At 31.0% G+C, this 26,018-nt stretch overlaps 1 protein-coding gene across 11 annotated transcripts; it reads left to right on the top strand.

Moving 5' to 3' along the window:
• The first annotated feature begins 136 nt into the window (after positions 1-136).
• LOC126871407 (transmembrane protein KIAA1109) lies at positions 137-25,619 on the top strand. 11 transcript variants are annotated; one of them, XM_050630173.1, is made up of 51 exons: positions 137-282; positions 964-1,274; positions 1,362-1,505; positions 1,594-1,913; positions 1,988-4,263; positions 4,325-4,611; positions 4,681-4,984; positions 5,063-5,248; positions 5,847-6,219; positions 6,290-6,793; positions 6,873-7,131; positions 7,210-7,557; positions 7,634-7,710; positions 7,781-8,117; positions 8,192-8,370; positions 8,448-8,673; positions 8,745-9,133; positions 9,210-9,371; positions 9,445-9,570; positions 10,547-10,685; positions 11,396-11,638; positions 12,088-12,344; positions 12,430-12,459; positions 12,610-12,913; positions 13,000-13,395; positions 13,471-13,980; positions 14,064-14,479; positions 14,561-15,002; positions 15,080-15,327; positions 15,395-16,089; positions 16,169-16,329; positions 16,403-16,611; positions 16,819-17,048; positions 17,144-17,362; positions 17,446-17,517; positions 17,583-17,738; positions 17,812-17,991; positions 18,070-18,271; positions 18,394-18,776; positions 18,844-19,253; positions 19,337-19,666; positions 19,736-20,044; positions 20,132-20,324; positions 20,413-20,642; positions 20,726-21,010; positions 21,091-21,279; positions 21,370-21,576; positions 21,770-21,793; positions 22,446-22,576; positions 22,663-22,859; positions 22,931-25,619. In XM_050630173.1, the coding sequence occupies exons 2-51, from the start codon at positions 1,022-1,024 to the stop codon at positions 23,148-23,150; spliced, it is 14,967 nt and encodes a 4,988-aa protein (XP_050486130.1). In that variant the 5' UTR covers positions 137-282; positions 964-1,021; the 3' UTR covers positions 23,151-25,619. The 11 variants fall into 11 exon arrangements, with proteins under 11 accessions (XP_050486130.1, XP_050486123.1, XP_050486124.1 ...); XM_050630166.1 differs by having other exon boundaries at positions 5,063-5,386; positions 7,210-7,545; XM_050630167.1 differs by having other exon boundaries at positions 5,063-5,386; positions 16,403-16,599.
• The last annotated feature ends 399 nt before the right edge of the window (positions 25,620-26,018 follow it).

Here is a 26,018-nt window from a genome sequence, read left to right as displayed (position 1 = left end):
TTCCCGCGAACTTTTGTTTTTATAACAGCTCATGCCATCTAACGGACAACTAGAACATTACTAACTCTATCTGATGTGAACTCTATCTTGTGCCTTATCTATGGTGTCGCTACCAAATCTATAGTTAGTGCTGGTAATCAACTGGTTATGTATGGTTATGTGTGTCGCTGTCTATCGATGACAGTTTTGTGACATCTATTAAAACTGATGTACCGATAAACACAAAACCATGAGTGACACAACAAAAATTGAGTGTAATTCTTATATAATTATCGAATAAAGGTAAATTAGTTGAATAAATTAATTTGTCCTGGTATTTATTCATAAAGTACTTTTTAAAATATGTAGTTTGTATTATATATATATACATATATATATATATACACACATATACATGCATACATACATACATACACATACAATAGATATTTTGCTTTCATTGATAAGTAGATAATCATTTAAATAACCCGAAGTATCAATAAATGTATAACAAAGTACATATTTTATCTTTTACCTTTTGTGATAGTCACTATTTTATGTTGATAACAAATCTTTAAACCTTATTTCTTTTATTACTCATTATTCTTTATTACTCATTAGTAGATAATATTTTGTTAACTGCTAACAGTATCATATGTAAGGAGCAGGTACTAAATATAGTGAAATAATATGTTTACAGAGATTACTGAATAAATTTTTAAATTTTTTTTAATTAGTCAGTTGATTAGGTTATGTTTACAAATTTTTTTTTTAAGTTTTTGATTCCAATTATGTACATAATAACTTTTGAATATATATAAAAATTGAACAACATTATAATGAAAGAAATTAATATGAAAGTAGTAAGTTATGATAAATTATAGATTATATTTTCGAAATTCCAAGCAAAGCATTTTAAGTATATTAAACAGAAATATTTGTATTTTCACTATTTCTATAAATATGTTTGTTTTATGGTTTCAGTGATTAATTACAAAATGACTAATATTTCTTGATTCTGTAACAAAGAAACAATATCACCATGGAGGAGAATGAACTGTATAATGTTACAGTTCCATCTTTCTCTGGAATTGAACCAGCCTTTTGGAACTATTCTGATCATGTCATCCTTGATGACCTTAAGATGGATAGCAGTTTTATATATTTACTTTGTTCATTAGTATCTGCTATTTCATGGATTATTTATATAGCTTACTATAATAGCAGAGTCATTGGTTATATATTAACAAAATTATTAAATCGATTTGTTATTAGGGATGGATATGTTAAAGTAGGTAAGTCCCTAAAAAATACTAAGAATAATTTATTTTATATTAATATACATACCATTATAAATTGTGATATGTACTGTTTATTTTTAGGCTCTTTCACTTTAAGTGCACTAAGTGGAAAAATAATGTTTCGAGATATAGTTTATATCACAACAGACTATAGTATCAGAGTACAGGATGGATGGCTTATATTTCGATGGTGGCGGAGTTATGTTCCCAAAGATGTATCTGAAGGTATTTTATATAGAAACAATTGTATTATGTTTGATTGAAATTATAACATATAAATTTGTGTTAAAGTTTTTAATAAATTTTCTTCTAGATCTTTCACATTCTGATACACGACTTTCTGTTATGTTAAATGGCTTTGAATTGCATGTTTATAATCGCTGTCAGCTATATGCACAATTAGAAAAAACATTTGGTCTTACACCACAAATGTTTCCTGATGAGGAAAATCACAATGTTAATAGTGATGATCATGATGCAGAATCATTTAGTAATACTACTCATGAAACACGTCAACAAATAAATGCAATGGATGTTTCACGTCACGTTGATAATATTAGGAAAAAAGAAGCTCATGTTATAGCTCGAACATGGAGAGATTTAATACCTGTTATTAAATTAGATGTTTGCACAGTTAGTACATAAATTAATTGATATTTTTCAATATATCTCCGGTTGCTGTTATTTAAAGTGTTCTGTTATTTTAGGGCAGATTGGTATTTGGTAATCGGTTAATACCAACAACCTTATCAATAACTGTGGAAGAAGCGCATTTTGTATATTCTACGAAACCGGCAGCATCTCGATACGATCATTTCATGCATTTTACAAAATGTAAAGCAGAGAATTTCAAAGTTATTTTAGCACCTAGTCCAAAGTATACAGGAATGGTAGATGATCCACCTAGATATATGGGTGAAGGGTTTGTTATATTAAGTTCAAACAACATAGAAGTTTATTACTACATGGATGAACCTGGATTTGTTCCTGAACAGCCACAAATGATTCAATTAGTAAATGGAGACATGGTTGAAGCTATGCCACCAATCTGGGGCATTGATATTAAATGTGGAAAGGGCACTGATTTCAGTTATGGACCATGGGCTGATAGACAAAGAGAACATTTATTTAAATTCTTTTTCCCTAATGATTACCAACCATTGAAAGTTACAAAAACCCCTGTTACTGGAGAGAAAAGACAAGTTCAATCATTTGATATAAGATTATCAACATTAAATGAAGCTACAATTGATATACTTTTTAGTAAAAACAGGGAAACAAATGCAGTTCATATAAATGTAGGACCTGGATCATATCTGGAGATCACTATGCCATGGATAGTTTTGCAAGATGGATATACTACAAAAATAACAGGTCAACTGTTACACTTGGAAGCCACTACAAGTTTGCAATATCGAAGTTTAGTTGAAAGCGAAACGCTAGAGTTTGGTGTTAAGTGTCATTACCCAATAAAGTGGAACGATCATCAAGAATGGATGTTAAATTTAACTGGATGTAAAGCCACAGCTAACTTAGTTTATTCGCACAAAGAATTTTTTCAAGATATGATTAATGATTGGGCCAGTAAAGCCAGACCTGACATTTTACATTTTGTACCTTATACGTGGAAGTTCAATTTATTGTTAAAAGAATTTGAAATAATTACATTATGTAATGAATATAATTGGATTGATTGTTCATCACAGAATCAAGAAAATGCGCACATTGCTTTTTGTGGGGAATTTTTTGAACTATCATTTGATCTTCCATTTGTGGATTATTTGCCCATTACAATACCTTTGCGTTTCTGGATTCAAGGTGAAAGTGTTGATCTTTCGTTTTATCTACCTGAAGTCAATACAAGTCGTACAATTTTGTTAGCTTTGAATAAAAATGCAAAGATTATGACACGTGATGGATCACATATATATTTGTCAGAATTGAACAAAAACAAAAAGTGGAGAAATGTTTGTCAGAAAGGAGCAGGCTGGGTTGACTGTTGGTCTGTACCAATTGTGGCATTAAGTATCAATTATACATATCATCCATGTCCACCATTGGGACCTACGCCACAAGCAAATATAACAACACCAGAGAAAGAAGAAATTCTTTTATCTCCAATGAGAATTCCTAGATGCAGGAAATCACCAGGTCTTCATTGGACAAGAAACGGTAATCAGAAATTTGATCCACAGTCTATAGCTCCTGATAAAGTTAGTTTAGATCTTGAGATTGGCCCATCTATATTAATTTTATATGGATCGCTTTTAAAAAATTTTATGCACTTAAAAGAAAACTTGTTTGGCGATTATCAAACGTTTACCGATATGCAACAGAGTCGAACAAATCCTACATCGATAAGTACAGAAAGAAGTAAAGACAGAGATGTGCAAAATAGTAGTGTTGAATCTGTAGAAGATGAGGATGCAAAATCAAAACCATTTGATCCAAGAGATTATCGACCATTAGAAGTAACTGTTGGAATTACTATGCATGATATTCAAGCTCATTTAGTGAAAAATTGTGGAGAAAATGATCCTCCTTGTCCAGTTATACTTTTGGAACGATTTGGATTTGAAATGAAAAAGAAATATAAGGAAACAGAGCTTCAGCTGCTCCTATCGCCAGCGATCGCATTAGTCACTGATAACGTCGTTCGTTCGAATAAAGAACGTCATTTAAATCAGGGACATTTAATGTTAAGTGCATTGCAGGTTAGGGGGCATGCAATGTTCAGTAACGAAGGAAGAAGTTTAGATCAAGAGACTTTGGAGTATGCATGGTTAATCGAAGTGCAATTAGGAAAATTGACTGGGAAAATGAGTTCACCCCAACTGCATCATCTTATTATATCTTTGGAAACATTTTTATTAATGGTAAAAAATAATGAAAACAGTTTACGTCCTCCAGATCTACCACATCATTGCCATCATGGTATTCCACCTTTACAATGTCCTGATAGTGATGTTGACAAACATTACAGGTATGCAATAATTTTTAATGCTTGTAGACTTAAAGACAATAATATTATAATATTGTTACAGATGTCCTAGTTCAGAAGATATAAAATATAGAATGACTAGAGTAGCAGTAGATGCAATTGATTTATATTTTCAAGAAGTAGGAACTACTATCCATACCTGGATATCTCCAATTCGCATGTCAACCTGTAATCTTCATGGTCAACAAGTAAAATCTGGGGTAACTGGTGTTTTACCAAGAATATTAATAAGACAATTTGTATCAGCTGCTGATCATTTTGCAAATACAAGTAATACCAACACAGCTGGTAGTGGCAGATCACATAATAATGCAAGCAGTCGTATGTCAGGTATGACAAATATATGTAACTTTAGAAATACAAAGTTAAAGATAATGCTATTTGTTTTATATATCTTAGGTGATGGATCTGACATTTGGTTAGAAGTAGGATCTGTAGCTTTAGGACCAGTAATCTTAGAAGCTGCTATTTCACTTCCAACTCCTGAACATAATTTACATTTAATACAAAATAAATATTTAAAACTACATGATGAGGCCACAAAACGTTTGTGGTTTTTATGGCCTCGAGAAAGTGGTGTGAAAGCAACAAGATGTGGTTGTATAGGCGGCTGCGCATTTTTTGGAAATAATCGAAATGGGTTAAGATTTTTTAAACCAAGCTACCATGATTTTCAAGATGGAATAAATGTTGCCGCATACAGGTACAAATCTATTAATTACTCTAGTAATTATTAACTTATCGGCGAACTACTTGTTACTTTTTTCATATATTATCGTAGAATTAACGAATCCGGAAAAGAAAAAGGATTTGGACAATCTATATTGCACAACGGTCAACTGGTGTTCCATACATCACCTTATAATTTACAAGATGTATCTTTACAAGATTATCCTGTTACTGGAGTAAAAATAACTGCCACGCAGGATGGATCACAAACCTCGAGAAAGGGTGTCGAACGACCAAGGTCTGTGACAGATCATAATAAAGATTCCGGTATCGAAGAAACTAGTAGTACAAAATTAATTACTGCATCAGCAAGTCCATTCGCATGCAGTGGGGAACGGAAACTACTGGGCAGAAGATTTTCGTATACATCGATTCGGTAATCTTTGGAATAGCTTTGAAGCAGCTTTTTAATAATTTGATTAATTTCTTTAAATATTGCATGATTGCACAAATACGCTAAATTTTGAATTTACAATATGCTCATTTATATTTAGAATAACTATAAAAATAATAAAAATTCAAATAAAAATTTTGCGTAATAATAAACAAAAATATAAAAATTATATATCATTTATGCTGCTATTTGTTAATGTAATTTTTTAATGTATCTTATGTTTCAGTGGGTTCTGTCTCCATGAAAATTTTCTGCTTCATGCAAGCTTATCTTTTTAACATAGAAAATATCTTATTTTTTAATATTTATTTCTAATATGCTATATTTAATAATATAATAATAAAAATAAATATAAAAATTGCTACCAAATTTCACAGATTAGACATTTAATTTTTATTTTATTATATATTAATAAATTTTAACTTTTAACTTTTTATTGCAGTGGAAGCAGTGTAAAAGATGTTCCATATTCTAGATTAGTTGACGCGAGTCCTGTTGTACAGCTACCGCAAAAATTAGATTCAGATTCAAAATTGCATACAGAACGCAGCAAATCAATCTTAAGTGTTCCTGAAATCGAAACTGCTCCAAAAAGTAGTGTGTCTGATTCTAAATTAGCGGTTGACTATTTCAATGCATCAGATGTAGAACCATTTGAATCAAATAGTCCACAATCACTACCAGTAGTATCTACAGAAATAAATTTCTCTGAATCGATGCAAACAAGCATAAAAACTGTTGATAGTATCAACATTTCTGATTCTCGCCACTCATTATATGTAAAATCAGAGTCTGAAGAAAAATTAAAACAAGAAGTGAGATTAATAAATTAATATAATTAAATAATATTTTTAATTATATTTTAAATCTTCTATATGTTTACAGGTTCAACGGACAATATCTATGTCTTCAGAAAATCATTCAGAAGCTTTTTATTCTGCTGATGAGGACACAAGTCACGGTTTGAGCGGAAGTCGCACATCAAGTTTACGTCAATCTATTGTTGGATCTGGCTCAGTATTAAATCGTAATGATAGCATGAAAAAAAAGTTTTCATCAGACTTGTCTATTGTAGAAAGTTCAACAAATGTGAATGTTACCGTATCGGAAAAAGCACATACTTTAGAGAGAGCAAAACCACAGGCAATAAGTACGAAACGTAGTCCTAGAGTAAATCGAAATACTAGCTTTCAAAACGAAACTGATTCAAACAGTGGAAATGGTGGATTACGTGATTCATCCGATAGCCATTCTGTTTCTTCTACTAGTTTCATATCAGCTGTATCTTCGCAAGAAGATGTTACTCTTGTTAATTTACATATGCAAGTAAATAAGCCAATTGTTGATTCTCCACTTCTCATGTCAAGCTACGTTAGCCATTTAACTCAGGTAGTTTGAAACTTGTGAATTTTAAATTTTCAATGTGTCTGAGAGATGCAATTTATATGGGATATACAATCAATTTTAGATACGTTGTTCAAATTGGAGTCAATCATCAATACCAGCAGGAAGTGCTGCATTTACTACACCACTTTTTCAACGTACTGAAGATGGTAGGCTAGTTTATGTTGGTGGCAGATATGTACCGAAATTTGAAACTGTTGCTGAAGGATTTACTTCGCTAAAAATGATTACAAGATCTGATGGTTCACCTGTAGCCAACTCATCTAATAAAACTCCTACACATCCATACCTTTGGGATAATACAACTATTAATCATATGGAAGGTAATAAACAGTAGCTTTATGTTATTAATTACCTTAAAGACATATATGTATACCTGAAGATTGTATTGTTATATTAAGGAGAAGGAGATCATACAACTCATAACAAGGAAGAATTATTAACTGTGCAACATGAAAATGGATCACGAACAACGGTTATCGTAAAATTTAAGGGAGATGTAGATATCATGTTAAGTCCTATGATACTCGAATCGTTACAACGTTTCATTGATGCTATTATACCAACATTAGCTACTTTACACCCACTAACTATTCTAAACCATCTTCATCATGAATGCATTGGAAAGGTTGAAGATGCTAATATTTTAAAACAAGACCAAAGTTTATCTTATTGGAGTCAAGTACAAACTAGTTCAAAACGATCCACTGCTGAAAGAAATATAAAAAATGGTCAAGGTGATGATAAACGTTAGTTTTATTACATTCAGTTCCTTTTGTAATGCATAAATGTGTATTTGTTAACATTCATACTGTTTAATAACAGGTAAAATTGCATTGCAAACAAACGTATATGAAGAAAGTATTATGACACAAGTACAGGGCAGTATTATTTTACCAAAGGTGATTAATAATTTACAATATATAATTTTTCTATGAAATATTTTATGCGTATATTAATGTCTAATTTTAGATGAGCATAACTTTGTTGCAAGCCTCGGTTGTTGAAGAAATTATATCTTTTTCTGCTCTTGAAAACATTCGTGATTTAACATGTGTATCGTTATTCGCCATCTGTTTTGATGATGTGACAGCAAGATTCTATATTGGAAAACAAGCCCGAGAAGTAGTTCAAACATTTCATAAACCAGTTGTATTGCCGAATCAAAAGAAAGTTAACAAAATTAGCAAGGCATTTTTACCTGGGCATCAAACTGCTGCTGTGGTTGCAGATATTGGAAGTGGTGAAACAGTATACATAGAAACCTCTGAGAAACAGCAAGAAGAAATTGTAGTTACACTAAATATAGGTAAATTACATAACATATTACTGTAATAATTGTAAACTATTGTATAACATTAATTTAAATAATTGATATAATAGGGAAAGCTCATTCACAATTACGCAGACTTAGAAATGAATCTTCAATATTAAAAGATGCTGTTATAACAGCAATTCCTGCTCATTATTCAAGAGTGTTATTCACATGTACTAGAATAACTTCTCCACTAAAGTGTGTTGATTATTATTTACATCAATTTACAGATGACAAAGAGAAAAGTGTATGTTTTTTATCTTTTCTAATTTATTCTTAGTACTATATATTGTCTAAAACTCATCAGAAGTGTATTTATTTCAGAAACAATTTGGATCTCCACAAGCAACAGAAGAATTTACCCTCGGTAGCGGGGAAGATAGATTGGGTTTTATAATGTTTGAATGTGGTTTAGAAGGTGTCAAATTGAAAGTAGTAAAAAGATCTCAATTTGAAAAAGGAGAAAACGGAAACGATAGTAAAAAGGTCGATGCCGAAATATTTTATACGGATAGTGTAAAGAGTCAAGAAGAATTAGACAATGCAGCTGGTATATTCAGTTTTGTAAATTAAATGATTCTTAATAAATATTATATATCTACATTATTTATTATATTACAGCTTCTACTGCACCTATAGGTGATCCAGAAACAGCTTCGACAAACTTGCATAATGGAGCACAAATAAATACTAGTGCAACATGTGCTAGTCTCGCCTCAAAAGCAGGAAATGGAAATACTGTTTCTTGTATTATAGAATTAAAAACGGTATGGTTTAATTTTGCAGCACCACCTCGTACACCCATAACAAGAAAAATTGATTATACTCGATTAGATTGGAATCTACTAAGTACTGCATCACCTGCTATAAATGCTTGGATGAATCCTAGCAATAAGTTTGCAATTCGAATTGTACATATGTTTAGAACTATGTATCGAAGATCAACTGCTATAGTTGCTTGTCTCATGGCAGAAGCATTAGATGTTCAAGCGACACACATGCCCACTAAAGTATGTATTTATTTATGTGTTGTATGTTTAACTAAATTTATTATATTTAGCAAAATTGTTATTATTTGTTTTATAGAGTCGTTACGGAAGATTAACCCCATTAGCAAAAACACTACAAGAAGATCCATCTTGTCAATTATGTACAATTTTACAAAATTATGTTTTATTAAATGAATTAAAAAGCATTGAAGCTAACTTAAAGGAGTCAGATTTACCTTTATTATCAACACTTCGACAAGTAAGTTATATTATAAACATACTTTAATCTTTTTTAAGCTATTTCATATATGCATTCATCTATATATTATTAGGGAGTTATAGTATTGAGCAGACAATGGAAGAATGTTCTCTATACTCCACTATTATTGGAACATAATTACAAAACCAAACATGTTAAACCATTGAATGTCACATTTGCAGTCTCAGACCCAGATGAGGTATGGATATTATTTGTTTTTATACTTAAATGTCTTTATTAAAAATTAAATTAGAATGGGAATGGAATTTCATATAACTTTGTTCCTTTTATATTTCTTATATTAATATTTTTCCTCAAACAATTATTAACATTTTACTTTTCTAATATGTAATATTTCTCATTTATCCTTTATTAGGCAATAATTTTAAAATATAATTGTTCTTATATTAATAGCATTATAGTACATCAAAAAGGAAGCTTTCTATTTCATTCAGAAGTTCATAATATATTTTATAGGGAACATAATTTGGTAGAGAATTTTTTTTTTCAGCAAATAAACACGGATGTACAGGATGATGATTGCAATGTAAAATTCAGTAAGAATTTTCAAAATATATTCAAAGAAGTAGCTCTAACACAATATCTTTGCAAACTATTTTTATATAAAAATCTACTTTCACTTTAATAAATTTATACTTACATGCTTTGTCTAATAACTATTAACTCTATTTTAATGTAATACAATGTGCTAATGTAATATAATGTACTTTGCAATGATGTATATGTGTTTATTAACAGAACTTATATATGTATGCCATGGACATATGTATTTTACTTAATTTATATTGTGTTTAAATAAGATAATGTTCATCTTGCCTTGTAAGTAAAAATTAGTAGTATTTGGCAGTATGAATCTTAAGTGGTGGAGGTTTCTTCAGGGCTTATGCAATATTTAACTGAAAATATTATATATATGTAAAAATTATGTTATAATTTTAAGACTTCCTGTGAAATTCAAAACTTCTGAAACCAAAATCTTCTGAAAACTATTCTCACAATTCTTTATCCATTAACTATTTTATATTTTGATTTATTGGAAATTAAAACTTTGATATTTATTTCATTTATCATTGATTATGATCAAATAAAGTATTTTGACTTTCATTATTGAAGATATTAAATAAACATTTTGGACTTGACTTATTCATGTACAGGAAAATTTGCTGACTGATGGTGAGGGTAGCGCAGGAGAAGTTGATGATCAGGAAGTCACAGATGAATGTGCTATGTTAATTCACACAGACCATATGCACAAGCATACACATGCCAAGACTGGACAAGATAAAAGTACAGGTACTATAAGTTAAATTAAAACAAGGTTCTAATCATATAATCTATGAAGATAATTGGTATAGTATCTTTTTATTGATATAACTTTATTAGATTATTTGATATTTTGCAAAACTTCAATTTAATACACCTGCAGCTTTTAGCATCTGCTTTAAATCATAATTTTAATAATTGCTTAATATCTTAATCTGCATTCTCATATAGACACATTATAGTATGTGTCTTTAGCATTAGTGATTGTGAAGTATTCACACAACAGCATTAATCTTCTATTAAAAACTTGTATGATATTTACATATTAATTACGTATACGTGTATAATATGTATAACATGTGCTTGCTTATACTACTTTTGTCCAATTTTCTCTCTTCATTAATATTATTATCAAAATTCTTAATTTACATGTAGGACAAGTTATTTATTTTATAATTGTTATTTAGATATTTAATATCAAAAAACTCTTGAAATCAAATATTTATCAAATTTTTAAGTATACTGGTCCTTATTAGTCTTTGCATATAAGACATTTTTCCTACTTAAGTTTTAATTACAGTCTTTAGAATACTATTTGTAGAAACTGAAGTACCAAATACATTCTGTAATAAATATAGCACTATATATATTAAAGTTACAATATGCTTCTTCAAACATATATTAACAGTATAGTCATCAGCTTTCTAAACAAAAATCATGGCTTGATATGGAATGACCAGGTATTTGTGGTGATGGTTTGACGGTTCCTGTAAGTTCTCCTCGGGGAAAAGATACAACTCCCATAGCAACACCGGATCCAGGCCCAGATTCACTAACCTCCCCTTCTCCACCAGTAGTTCGTCTAAAGAAAGGAAAATCACTTCAACCCACGCAAATGCCTGCTAGTACACGAGCGAGTATTGTTTTTCCATTGCTTGCAAGTGGTGGGTTATTCAATCAAACTCGGGAACCAAATAATATAAGTAAGTGCAAGACGATTAAATGATTATGTACAAACAGTCTATACATTAGTATGATATAAGTAAATTGGAAGTTTATTGATGAAAGGTTTACCTGGACAAAGAAAGTAAAAGATTAAAATGGTTGAAATGAATATTCTAGTGAATAGACTGTTTTGTTTGCAATAAATATATATCATTAATTTTCTTTGTAGTTTGTATCGCCTTGCTCTTCAACTTTAACACTATATGACTAGCACTATCATATCATATCAGTTTGTTTGTTTCTCACGTGTATTGCTTTTTACTTCATTGTAGCGCTTATTAAGTATCTATCTTATATTTGTTTCTGTTTATCTAACTCTGAATTTCTATTCCTCTAACAGTATTTTGTGCTTTACTTTCTTAGTTAATGTGTTGTACTTTTTTAATAGCATAAAAATAATGTATATACAAGTAGAGTTTTACATTAGGTTATGGCACATTGCGAGAAGAGAAGACACCACAAATTCACATTTCCCATTCTCATCAATTGGGTTCTAATCCAAGTATCTATTCTGGAGGTGGACATGGTAGTCAACATAGTACTGGAAGCTTAGATCAAGTTACATCTCCTACAAGTCATCATTCCAATAAACCTTTAAATACTGGTGAAGATCTGTATAGCTGGATGGCTAAACAACAAGAATTTATAAAGGATAATGATAAAAACAATTTAAAAGGAAATTGGGTAAGCAAAATCTCCTATTACACATAAAAGGTTCAAGAAAAGATATTTATAATACAATACATTTTCATTACTCCTATCATCTCAGGTCTTTCGTGCAGAGCAAAAGTCTTTAAAGGTACTTCAAGTTTATTGTAGAATTGAATGTATTGCCTTTAACAAGCTCTATTTTATATATTACTATATGAATTATTTTAAGAATTTTTATTCTATTTTTAGGGTATACTTGTTTGTTTCTTTATTTAATATAATGATTATATGTTTTCAGGATTCTAAGATCAATACAATGACAACAGATGACACAGAAGATTCTGATGTTCAAAGTGGTACTCTTCTTTATCCTATGAAAGATTCACTTAGACTTTTAGATGCACATTTAATTTTTGAACCACTTCTATCTTCCTTATCTGTTATGCCACAACAAATGTTATCTGCCATTGGGTCAGGAAATATAAACAATGTATCTTCCTTAGACTCGTTAGGATCAAATTTATCTCTAGTAGGGAATATGGAAACTATGCGTATTGACATAGTTGTCAGTGAATTTGGAAAAGTAACAGATAAAAGAAAGGGTATGTAAAAAAGAATATTTGCTTGAGAATCAATTTCAAATATTGTTCAAAATGGGAATGATCGCGAATTTAAACCAATGTATTAGGTAATAAGTACCAAACAAAGAAAGGAAATTCGAAATTTCATTTGGATATACCACCAGAGACACCAGCATTTTTGTGCGAAAAAATCGGCATTGATATTGATGTTAAGAAAATGGCTGATATGGCGGTAGATGATATGATTCAGAAGCAAACTGTATTATATATATCTCGGGGCCAATTGAAGAAACATACAAGTACAGTTGTGAACTTTAGTTTAAATATACGATACATTAGTCAACAAGTAAACATGCCTCTTCTCAGATTATTGCATCAAATTAGTAATATGTATCAAAATGTTAAAGAAACACAAATGGAACTAAAAGAACAACAACCAGAAAGTAAACGAAACAATAATTTAATTGTTAATGATACAGCAGTAAAAAATGGATCATCTTCAAGTAAATATTATTTTGTTTATTTTTTATTAACTACATGCTTAAATATGAATGTAACATATTCTTATTTTTTAACAGCATCTGATTTACAAGAGCAACTTTTGTTAGAAGGTAAAAAGATAGATGTTCCATTACTTCGTAATAGTTTTGAACCCAATCTTTCGAAAATTATATCACCTGGTGCGAGTATTCGATCTCGACCGCAAAGTTTTGCTCAAAAACTACGTAGTACAGGAAAAAGTGTAAAAGGATACATTAATTTGAGCGAAGGAGTAATAACTCCCAATTTTGGAGCGAGTCCAAGTGGATCTGGTTTAGACAAATTTTGTGTACTTCCCGATAAATGTAAAGATACAACACATTTAACGCCACGATGCTGGAAAACGATCTACTATTTGTTGGATTTATATGCTACTCGACCAGAGACTAAGACTATTACACATCGTTTTTCCATACCAGCGGACGCTTCAGAACATTATAAAAGTGGTCGAAAATATGAATTATTAAATGAAACAAAAGATGCAGATATTGAGAAAGGACTGAATGCTGAAAATAGTTCAACACCTGTGCCACTTCCACGAGAATTAAGTTAATACTAATTTAATTTATTTAATACTTACCTTAAAACTAAATTTTATTATTAATTGTATGTACATAACAATATATTATAGATATTGTTACGGGAGAACGGACAAGATTAGTTATTTTTGGAGTTGCTCGAATACACAGGACCAGATTATTAGCTACTCTCAGTGGATTGAAACTTGAAGCAGAAATAACGAGTCTTCATGCAAGTTTTACATGCCGCAAGAAATCAAGACCTGCCAGCTTAGAATGTAGCTTGACTGGTCAAATTGGTAGAACAATGATTGTTTTACTAGAAGGCGTTGCACCTAATCAACAAACGGTTGTTAGAGTAACTGTGGGCAAATCACAAGCTTTGTATTCGAGTATTAGCAGACGACAAAAAGATAAGAATAGTGGATTACTGACTGTCGGCGCTGTCAACATAGATATTCCACAACATCCAGTAGCTTTACATGGTATGATGACCAGAGGTAGTAAACAATTATCATCGACTTTACAAGTAAATATATAATTTCCTTTTTTATAGTGATAATAATGGTAATTAAATTCGTTATAATCCTAAATAATAAAAAATGTTCAGGAACTTAGGGTAACAAGAACATCCTCAAGAATGTCCAGAGGTCAACAACAGGACGAGGTGGATACTGGAGTACCTGGTAGTCCACATCATTATGCGCCAGCACCATCAGTTGATTTAGAAAAACCACAAGTTGTATCTAGTTTGTTAGAACCAATCGTAATGCAATTTCACATAATATTTCAAAGTTTGAGTATAACAGCAGCGCTGTTACCATCTCTACAAGCACAATATAAAATGGATCAGGTAACTAGTTCTGGTATAACTGGTAGTAAAGCTAAGTTCACGATAGATCTGCCTCACCATACCTTGAGTTTTACGACGAAACTTCAAGTGACGGAAGCAAATTTACCTTCCGAAGCTAGCATTGAACTTCCCAAAGTACATGTATCTGCAGAATATATTCAAGATGGTAACAGTAACATGAATGATAGTAAATTAGCTGGTTAGTAATCTAATATTTTACAGATTTGTGTAATACATTTTATGATACAGATATATTGAATTTCTTGTAATTTGTAGATGGTGTTGTATTAAGACAAGGCAGCTATCTTAGTGCAACGGCAGATATCGGTGTTTTTGAACATTCATTGACTACAGATCTCCTTAATCATTTAGTATTCGTACAAAAAGTGTTCATGAAAGAAGTAAATGAAGTTGTACAAAAAGTTTATGGTGGAGAGAAACCAGTTCCTTTGTGGTTAGAAGATGAAGAGCCAAGTAATGCGACTGTAAAAAGGATATTATTTACTTTAATTATTCGCATTAAGGTCAGTGTCATATTAATATCAATAATTTGAAATTTGTAATATTTAATATTCTTCGTATTATATATAGAGGATACAATTGACGGCAACAACCCCAACGAATTCGGCAGTTCGACTGGAAACTGGAGCTGTTGAACTTCAATTATCTAATAGAGTACAAAATGTTTCTGGTGCTACACAACCAAATCCATACATGAAGCTATTTGGGAAAGCACAAGTTGACATTAATTTAAGTCTTGGACAATTATTAAAAAATGTTTTATTTGAAGAAGCAGAACCAGAATTTCAGCAATTTGCCTTTTTTAATACCAGAGTAGGATTAAGAAACGCTTTTCAAGAAGAAACGGCACAAGGTGAAGATAAGGAAGTAGTATTAATTACGCTAAAGCGTCCATTAATATATATTCAGCCAATGGCTATTGATAAAGCTATACTTGTTTGGCTAAATTATAAAAACGCGTACGAATATTGGAACGAGAAGAGAGCTAACTTAAATAAAGAGGTTTTGACCGCCACACAGCAAGTATTTGAAAAAGTTCCATTTGGTCAAATAACGAGTCAATTAAGTGCTCCTCATTTGGGGACATTGTTTTTGCAATTGACTGTAGATGATATGGGTATTTGTTTACCACTTAATCCCTTGCCACCCACTTGGGGTATGAACAGGGGACTGTATGATGGCGAATCAAGGGGTGCTGTAGTAGTGACATTAGAAAATACAAGCATATCAGCATGCAGCAGTGGTAGCTTAGTTAGTAAAGCAAGGTATAATGTTATTATTAATTATTCAATTCTTAATAAACGTTATGAACGAATTGATTATGAATACATTATCATTTTACAGATTTATGGGTTTGTGCTTAAGATTTGCTGATGATTTTGAAACTTCCCTGGATGATTGGAAACCAGATGTAACTGATAGTAGTATAATGAATTTATGTATGGTATCTGAAGGCACTTATGAAGTATGTAGTAGAACAATTGCACAAAAACAAGATAAGTCTGGTAATAAGAATAAAACTTTATTTGTTGTTTGTTCTTTTGTTGGGAATGGATAATGCAATGTAATTATTTTCAGATAATGCCAAGTGGATCTTAAATGTACAATGGCAAATGGAAGGTGTCGATATTCATCTAGATGTTAATGTAGGACAACAACTGTCAGCACTTGGACATACACTAACAATGTTGACTGGTTCTGAAGAAGATGATATTCATGTACCTGCAGATTATGATAGCGATGATGCAGATCAGCCAGATAATAGTACTAGCCAGGTTAAGAAAAAAGTATGGTTTAATTATATTTATTTCATCCTATAGTACTTTTTTTCGGTCCTTTTATTGGGTAATGTATTAGAAATTAGATATCAATTATTAAGACTATTTTCACAGAATATATGATTTTTTTATTTTCTTATATCCATAAATTTTTTTTATTTAAAGCTTCATAATGGTATGTGTATTGTTCATTAATCGAATTTTGTATGTTTGTAGGAGAGTATACTAATGAAGAAATCTAAAAATTGGACAGACAGTCTACCAGCGTTTGTTTTTGATCCTACGCTTGATGCGAAGAAGAGATCAAAATTAATAGAAAAAGAGATGAATGAACAGGCAAAAATTATAAACGATCTACGGTCACTGGGTGCTTCTCACGGAACAATAGAACAAGAAATGAAGCGTCTACATGAGTTGGAAGCTATGGTTTTTAAAGATTTTAGAAGGTATAAACTTGTGAAACGCATTTTAGATTGCTATGAAATATAATGCAGTACATTACTAAGTACGTAAAAATAAAATTTCTATATAAATTTTATAGAGATATGATCCAGAAGCTAAGGAGACAGTCGGTTAAAGCTTCAGGAATAAAAGGAAAATTAGGATTGGGTGGAAAACCGAATACGTATCGATCGCGTTCGTTTATTGTACCTTCACCAACACTCGAAAATCAGCTCGAAAGTCCTGAAGATATGAATCTAGAAGTCAATTCAGCAAATTCCGCTAGTTATGAAAGTAGTCCTAGAAGCGGTCCAAGCCGGTATTGTATATTTTCACTTATAAAAGCTATATTTTATCTTTGTTTTCGCAAAATTTTATGTCGTGATATATATTAATTTAAAGATCTGCCTCCCTTCGTGTAAGAGGACTAGGCGGACCACGTGTTACTTTTAGTGACACACATACAATGGGCAGGTATGTTTATCAAATAATTCTAATATATTTATTACCACCATTTTTAAAATAATGATGTTATGTAGACAATCATCGCTTCCGAGTGCTGGTTCTGAGTTAAGTTTGCCAGAAGGAGAATTAGAGTGGCCAGAAACTATTGAAATAGACGGAGAACGAGTTGAATTAAGAAAAAAAAGCAGAGATATTAGTTACACATCGAGTTATGATAGCATGGAAGGAAAGTATGTATGAGCATGTGATATAGATAAGATATGAATACAATATATTATGTTTTCTAAGTTTTAATTTTCATAGCGCACCACTACTTGATTCGTTTGGAAAAGAACAATCCTCATCAACTTCGTCACCGTACATAACACCTCAGAAAACTCAAGAACCTAATATAGACTTTGAACTTGATGTAAAAGTTCTAATTAATAGTGGCAAATGTGTACTCCACACAAAAGATCCAGGAAAAGAAGATGAAATTAAAATGTATATATATTTATTAACTAATTTAATGTTTATTGCGCGTGTTTTATGCATTTGATGTAAATGAATATCTTTTTACAGTATGAGTCGAATGAAGAAGGAGCGATCGTGTTCTGGAGGTACATTTGAATTTCAACCAAGCAGTCCTAGTAGTAGTAGGAAACATTTAAGTAGCAAAGAAAAATCATCCACTGCAAGTACATCTCGACTACGATATTTACAACACACGAATGTACCTTTAGTAGATTTAACAATTTTTCATATTCCTGGCTTAGATGTAAAGGTAAAAATATGTTGTTGCATATATATATAAGATGTTAAAGGTACATATATGTACACATATGTACACGTGTTTTTGTATTTACATGTTCTAAATTAATTTTTTTTAAATAAATTTCATTACAGGTACATTATGAATCTAAAACACTTCCAGAAGAATCTGTGTCTCCCCGTGTATCATCAGACAATAGCTTGCTTAATCCTTCATCAGTAACTGCGTTTAAAAAGTCTAGTACTAAGAAGGCTAGTTTATTTGCTTGGATGACTCTTCAAAGTATACCAGAAGAAACTATAATAAGTCCACATATCCTTGAATTTTTGGAACAAACGTTAGAACCGATTCCAAGTAAAACCCATTTTCATAGCAATGCACAAACAAATACAGTATTTCCATTGGAAAATGCGGAAAGCACATCTTGGGCTGCTACTGCAGCAAACAGCAATTATGTTTATGCGAGTTTCCCTGTCGATGTGATAGTATATTTTCATATGCAACCTTCTACATTTAGGTAATTTTCAAATAATTTTATTAGTTTATTTATAATTATTAGTCATTATAATTTTTCATCATTTCAGATTCTCTTGTTTACCGGTTTCTCGGGTGGAATGTATTTTGCAATTGCCGTCCCTTGATATAGTGTTTTCGTCCAAGCGAGCAGAAGAAGAGCTCATAGAGTTTCGAGAGTACAAATCTCCAAGTACACAACCTACTGGAAAAGAAGCTGGTTCAGCGATTGGTGGATTATCAGTTACTGGATGTCTTGCTGATTTTTCTGTTTATATTTTTCATCCTTATGGTGGTGGGAAGAAAACTGGGTTAAAAGAAGCACAATGGTCACCTTTATCGGATAGCGAAAGAAAAGATTCTTTAAGTATTAATGTCGCATTTGTAAAATTTCATATGTCAAGAAGTCGTAAATTAAATTTTCAAAGTGAACAATTGAAGAAGATGTCAGATACTAGTCGTGCAGTTATTCGGTTTTCTAGTATGTATCATTTCTTCTTATATCCAAATGTTATTTAACACATGCCAAAGGGATTAATGAAATATTTCTACATAATTTTTCAGCAATTGTTGACATTGGATCTGCTTCGTTTAAATATGATATGCGAAGATTAAGTGAAATATTGGCTTTCCCAAAAGCGTGGTATAGACGTAGTATAGTACGTCGATTATTTTTAGGAGATTTAAGTTCAGGTACAGCATATTCTGAGGGTGACGGTAGTCCTTCTCTGAATCAAGAAGAGGCAGTTATGGGTAGCTCTTTATTAAAACACTATGATCGACACGGTACTGATGTACTATCAAAAAGTGCTCCAGAACGAAGTCCAACTTTGAATAGGGATAAATTAAGATTGAGCTTAGAAAGTGATATACCGAAACATGCAAGATTGAAAGGTACTTTATAAAATGTTTAACAATCATTTCTAATAATTTTTAATACCAATATACATATGTTAATACTAGATATCGGTAGAGGATGGAGTTTTACTTCTGATAAACAAACGTCAGAGCTTAAATTAAGAGAATCTGCATGGGAAACATTAGTACTATTTGCCATAAATTTCACACGTTTGAATGTTCACATGAACATGGGTAATGTCATGGGCAATGTTACATGGATGACAAAGGATTTTAGATCTGATGGAAGACTGTCTATAGGTAGCACTGGACATAAGAATTTATATATAGGCATTGGATTAGGAGGTTCTAGTTTGGATGCAAAGGGTGGTATTGTTGGTGGTGTCATTGAATTGAGTGAAATTGATACATACAGTATGTTATTGATATTCAAATTTATACTAAAAAATATATTAGTTTTACTAATTTAATTGTATTACTTATGTATGTATATACTTGTAGTACACATACGAGAAGAACCTGGTATAGAACCTGATCATACTGTAGGTTTAAAACTGTTTGCATTAGAATTGCGATTGGATTATATGGGAACAAGTGTATTGATGTCTAGAGTATCTTCACTGGATGTTACATTAAGGGATGAATGGAAAATTAATCGCAACAATAATGGAGATGCCTTTATGCCAACGAGAAGGTTATTTTATATCTATATTTTTATAATTACTAGTTAATAATTAAACAAATCTTTATATAATCTTTTATTTAAATATCACTCCTAACAGACCTGCGGTAATTTTTATGCATGGAGACTTGGGTTGGGATCAATTGCAGATTATGATTAGTAAATCTACAACAGCAGATCTATTAAAAATGTATTATAAATTAGATGAGTTTTTCAGTCAACAATTTAAAAGTAGTAAACGAGTGTTTAGTTCTTTACAACCAAGACATCAAAGAGTAAATAATAGTAGCTTTAGAAAAAGAACTCAAAGAAGGAAAATTACTAATGAAGGTAAACCTACATATTTAATATAGTTGAGCTATGTGTATTTCAAATCAATATAATGGAATTATTTCTAAATTCATATACTACAGGTCCATGGAACACAAATCAAACAACTACAGTGACGGATGCTCGTCATCACAGACATTGGCAAGGTGTATTAGCCCAAGTAGCTGGTCTGCAGTTAGGTAGTTTAAGCTTTTCTTTACCACCAACAGGAACTGTACTTGGAGGAACAATGGAACTTCATGGCTGCAATATTAGTTTAGCGTGTTTCCATGGAATTAATTTCAAAAGTAAAAGTTGGGCACTATTCTCACTAAAAGAACCATGTATTAGTTTCACTACTGAAGCTCAAGAAATTCCAAGCGTTGAATGTAAGGAATATCTTATATAAGTATAACTGACTAAAATTTGTGTTTTGTTCAAAATGGTTTAATAATGATATTTTTGACAGCCCCAAATACACGTGATGTTCATGTTGTGCAAACATTGACCATCAGTTTAGGCCAACAACAAGAACAACATGCAAGACACCACTCTATGGCTACTGTTTGCAGATTCAGTCGTAGTGTATTATTCCCACCACAATTTAAATCATTGCAAGAATGGTTTCATTATGCGTTTGCTAGTAGTGAAATAGATGGTACGCTATAAATGTATTGAAAATAAATTAATTTTAATAGTAGTAGAATATAAATGAAAGTGCCTTAATGTCTGTCACTTTAATGTACAGCTGTAGATCGGTTTCCGTGTGTTGAAAGAGAACGAACAGACAGTACGTCTGATAGTAGTAATATAACTCGTGGGAGAAGTACATCAACAACTTCTGGAAAATTACAAGAACATTCTCATGGAAGAGAAGTTATATTTGCTCTACCATCATTGCAGTTACATCTAAAAACGGAACATCTGCAAACCGCAAAAACTCCAGTTGTTGTCGGTACGTAACATCTCTATTTACTGTTATCCAACTTAAGTCAAAATATTTAAGAATTCTAATGATATAACAAAATATGTGTCTGATGACACATGTTTAATATATAATACTATTGTATTTATAAATATGAAAGCTGCAGTAGGAACTTTTTCTCTTTAAATTATGTGTTGCAACTGTTTCCTTTGTATATTTTTAGGAGCACCTAAACATATATTATATAGTAAGTATAAAAAGAGAATTGATTTATATAAAACTTGGTAAGAAGCATTCTTAATTTGGAATTAATAACATGGGTTGATTTGTACACTATGCCAGGTTATTAAATGCTTTATTAACATATAGAGTACTATATTAAAAATTATTTTGCATGAAATGTTCAATAAGTGCTAAAGACTAGACTTAAATTTTTGTAATTGCTAATCTATATGATCAAATTCATATTAAGTATGCATGATCCGCACAAAATAAAATTATTAATGAGGTATTAATGTTTAAATATACATTTCTTACAATAATGAAGTTGTAGTATATAGTTTTTATTAATATAAAAGTATAAGACTAATGCCGTCCAATATTATAACAGGTTATAATTCTATAAACATTTTCATTGTGAAATATTATATTTCAGTATTATATTAGAAAAGCATAAAGGTTACAATCATGTAATGTAGTATAGAATTCATTACATAAATTAGATGAATCTGTAATTGACGAATTTGTATTGACACATAGATACATAGTTTTTGGACTATTTAAAAAGTTATATGTATATCATCATGGAAGTATTAATCCATATTCTAAAATGCAATGTTAAAATTAGTACAAGATGAATATTCTATAAAATTTATTATATAAAAATCGCTTTTTAACAGGTGAAAAGCCACTAGTTGAATGTAGTTTCATAACGGAATTTGAGGACCACATTTTTGTTACGGTAGACGCAGAGGCCTTTTTCTTCCTTCATGATTTAATTACTTCATATGTAAAAGAAAAAGAGAAAGTGGTAAATATATCTTATATCTTTTCGAAGCAATTACATGTTATGAAAATGTATTTTCTCAATCGTATTTGTTGTGTAACCATTTATAGAATATGGGTGCACGAGCGCACAGTCCAGATCCTCAAGAAAAGAAAGGCGGAACTTCAAACACTGGCAGTACTTCCGCTACAACAACGATTACTTCTGAAGACGAGAAGAAACGTAAGCAATTTGATCCAGCAGAAATGTTCATAAAAGATTGGCGATCGTACAGGTGTAAAACGTGGCATGTTGAACCAACTGTAAGGTAATGATGACATTTGCCATTATTTTACTATTAAGTTATGTGTGACGTAATCTTTATTCTTGATACCAAAGGTTACTTTCGTGGGCTGGTAAAAGCATTGAGCCTTATGGAATAGATTACATTTTGCAAAAATTAGGATTTTCTCATGCTCGTACAACGATACCAAAATGGATTCAACGAGGTTTTATGGATCCTTTAGACAAATTACTGGCCATTCTAATGTTAAGGATGGTTTTAGCCGTTCGAGAAGAATCGTCGGAAGAGCAAAAAGAACATAAACGAGAAAAATAATTAACACAAATAGAAAGTGGAATCGTACAATAATCGTCCAACATAATAATGTCCGCAATTTTTTTGCGCAAATTGGTAGGCGATAATATCAATAAAATCACTGTTTCTTTATATTGTATAAAGTGAACGTTGAATAATATAAATTTGCTAATAAAAGGATAAACTATAGTGATCAGATCAGGTCAGTTCAGTGTAGGAATCGGAAAAAACTCTTACTCGTGAAATTGATATTTTGAGAGTGCATGATTAAAAGGACATTTGTAAGAAGTGTGTTAATAATGTGCAACATGTAATCAAGCAATTGTATATTAAGATATATAGATAAAGGTTTATCATCATCGATATTTCGTTCGAACGTGTTAAATATTGCACAGAACGCCAAGGGCACAGCAACGAGCGTTAGGAAACATATGTGTATTAACAGCGTTCAACAACGCTTCGTTATATTTTCATAAAGTCATACAAAAGAATTTTTGTTCGAGGAAATGGAAATTTGTCGCAAAAGCCGTTCGCAATCGCAATCTATATATATCATCGTATCGATATGCGTTTCGAGTACGACGTTTAGTATATCGGAAGTATTTAACGAGTTTTCAGCTTTAGAATTTTATAAATTACGTATTATGTGTAGATATTAGCGTTTTAAGCAGACTTACGAGCCTAGATGAAAACTGAAACGATTGTACGTGTTAGAAATATCGAAATCTATGCATGGAAGCAGAATGCTTTCCTAGCTTGAAACTTTGCAGCTTTATTAGCACGTACTACTTTCAAAAGAATTGTCTTTCTACAAACTGCTCACGGGATTACGCTTAGATTCTTGAAATTATTTTTTTGTAGTTATAATCTGTATTCTCTTTTCCTGTTCTCCTTTCTTTTGAATAGGAGGGGAGGATGTTAAAACTTATATATAGTTAATCGATACCAGTCGCGGCATTTTTGCTCATTTTTCAGGATAATTTACGTGAATCCTATGCATAACGATAATTTATCTTTTAACGTACGGCGGAATAAGGTCTTTGTTTAATTCTACAATCTACGAACCGCTTTTGTGCATATTAAACTATTACTGTAATGTAATGTAATATATTTTTGTGTATACATCGCCCGACTTTTTTCGTATAAGTACATATTGATATATACATATATACATATTGATGCCAACTTGTAATTGCAATGTGCACTTTAAAACGATAAAATAACAAAAGTGGTACATATTAGACTTAAGTTGTTACTATAGGATAATGGATTTCAATGTATACATATACTGTATTTTAAATGAAATGTAAAAATCGGTTAGAAATGTAACGTAGAGGGTATGCAAAGAACAAACAATCGCTGTATCGTCGTTCAAGCATCTTTTTTCATTCGAGAGCGTGTACACGTTATAGACCCACCGATGTAATCACAAAGATTAGTTTCTTCGGTTCAGTCTTCCTAGAGCACTATTTAATTTTAAGTGCAAATTACTGCAATTTAATCACTTGCAATAATTAAGTTGATCAGCCGAATTTTTCTATACATAAAATTAAATGCATATTTAGCATATGTCGATATATTTCTATGAAATGTGAAAGAAAGCAAATCGTTTTTCCTAAATTGCAAATAGTGATTCTGAGCTTGTTATTGTTCGCGACCGCTGATATCGCAATAATACCTATTTACTACAGAAAATTTGTCGTAAAACATATGTATATGTATATTATGTACGTATTGAATTCGTATCGTAATATATGTATAACTTTATATGCAAGTTCCGGCAATGACGTAATTCTATTGAAAGTATTAACTTCTTATATTGATACTATAAGACTTTGACATTTACAATGTTAATAGAAACTTTCTACATAGTTAATAGATTTAAGTAAGATTATCGTGTATATTTGCACCTGAAATATTATATAGTTGAATTGACTTAATTAAAAAAATGTTCAAGTAACGGAAAATATGTTCCTTTAAATGTAATATATAGAAAAAAATTTAGCAAATGTAATAATCTCTTTAGTTAATCCAACGTATCGAACGTTGCTCGTTAATTGATTTAAAAAATATAAATTTTCACCGGAACTTGTATCGCGTGCGTGTATATTTGCTCACAGTTACGACTTTTTCGCGCGTGACATTCTCTATTTAATAAAAAAGATATATATACATATATGTATAAAGACTTCGTAGATCCAGCCAGTACAAGAATAGTGGATTTTACATTACAACACTAGTATTATTTACGAAAACAGATGGTGTATTTGTATAAATATTTTTTATTTATTTCCATACTCGAATGATAAAAATTTGCTTCGAGTAAAGGATATCGAAAGTTACAAAGCAACTGAATCAACAGTTAATTTTTTAGTGTACTAGAAATGTTTCCGTTCATTAGCCAAATGTGTCAGCGCGTAAAATAATGTATCTATAGATGTGAAATTGGTACATGTCCAAATTAGAAGAAATATATTAATGTGCCTGAGATACGATATGTTTAACATCTCTCCCCGTAGCATTTATGGCGTATAGTCTTTGTTCATTTCGACGTATAATTGCTTTTACTGAATTGTCAACTGTTGTTCTACTTTCTTTGTACATTTGTTATTCTATTTGAACAAATTAATAAAAGTATTAAAAAAAAAAAAAAAAGAAACTATCGCTATACGTACATGGATTAAAGTTATCGAATTTGCAGTTCCTCGATCATGGGAGTATTTCAATTATTTCCTTTACTTGAAACTTACGTTTGTTAATTTATTCTTTTTAATTATACATCGTCCGTTTCTCTCTACTTCTTTTAGCTTTACGGACCTTTCAATTTTTTATGCGCATCTAAGTAAAATAGAATAAAACATGCTCTCAACGGATTAAGAAGTCATTAGA

The sequence above is a fragment of the Bombus huntii genome, chromosome 11, assembly GCF_024542735.1.
Source record: "Bombus huntii isolate Logan2020A chromosome 11, iyBomHunt1.1, whole genome shotgun sequence".
Lineage (NCBI taxonomy): Eukaryota > Metazoa > Arthropoda > Insecta > Hymenoptera > Apidae > Bombus > Bombus huntii.
This window is presented reverse-complemented; position numbering and strand designations above follow the sequence as displayed.

Excerpts from the sequence above, each read along its gene's own strand:
- LOC126871407 (XM_050630165.1), top strand. The coding sequence starts at position 1,022 with ATGGAGGAGAATGAACTGTATAATGTTACAGTTCCATCTTTCTCTGGA. Across the intron at positions 9,372-9,444 it reads TATTATCAACACTTCGACAA|GGAGTTATAGTATTGAGCAG; the intron begins GTAAGTTATATT and ends ATATATTATTAG. Across the intron at positions 16,330-16,402 it reads ACAAAAACAAGATAAGTCTG|ATAATGCCAAGTGGATCTTA; the intron begins GTAATAAGAATA and ends AATTATTTTCAG.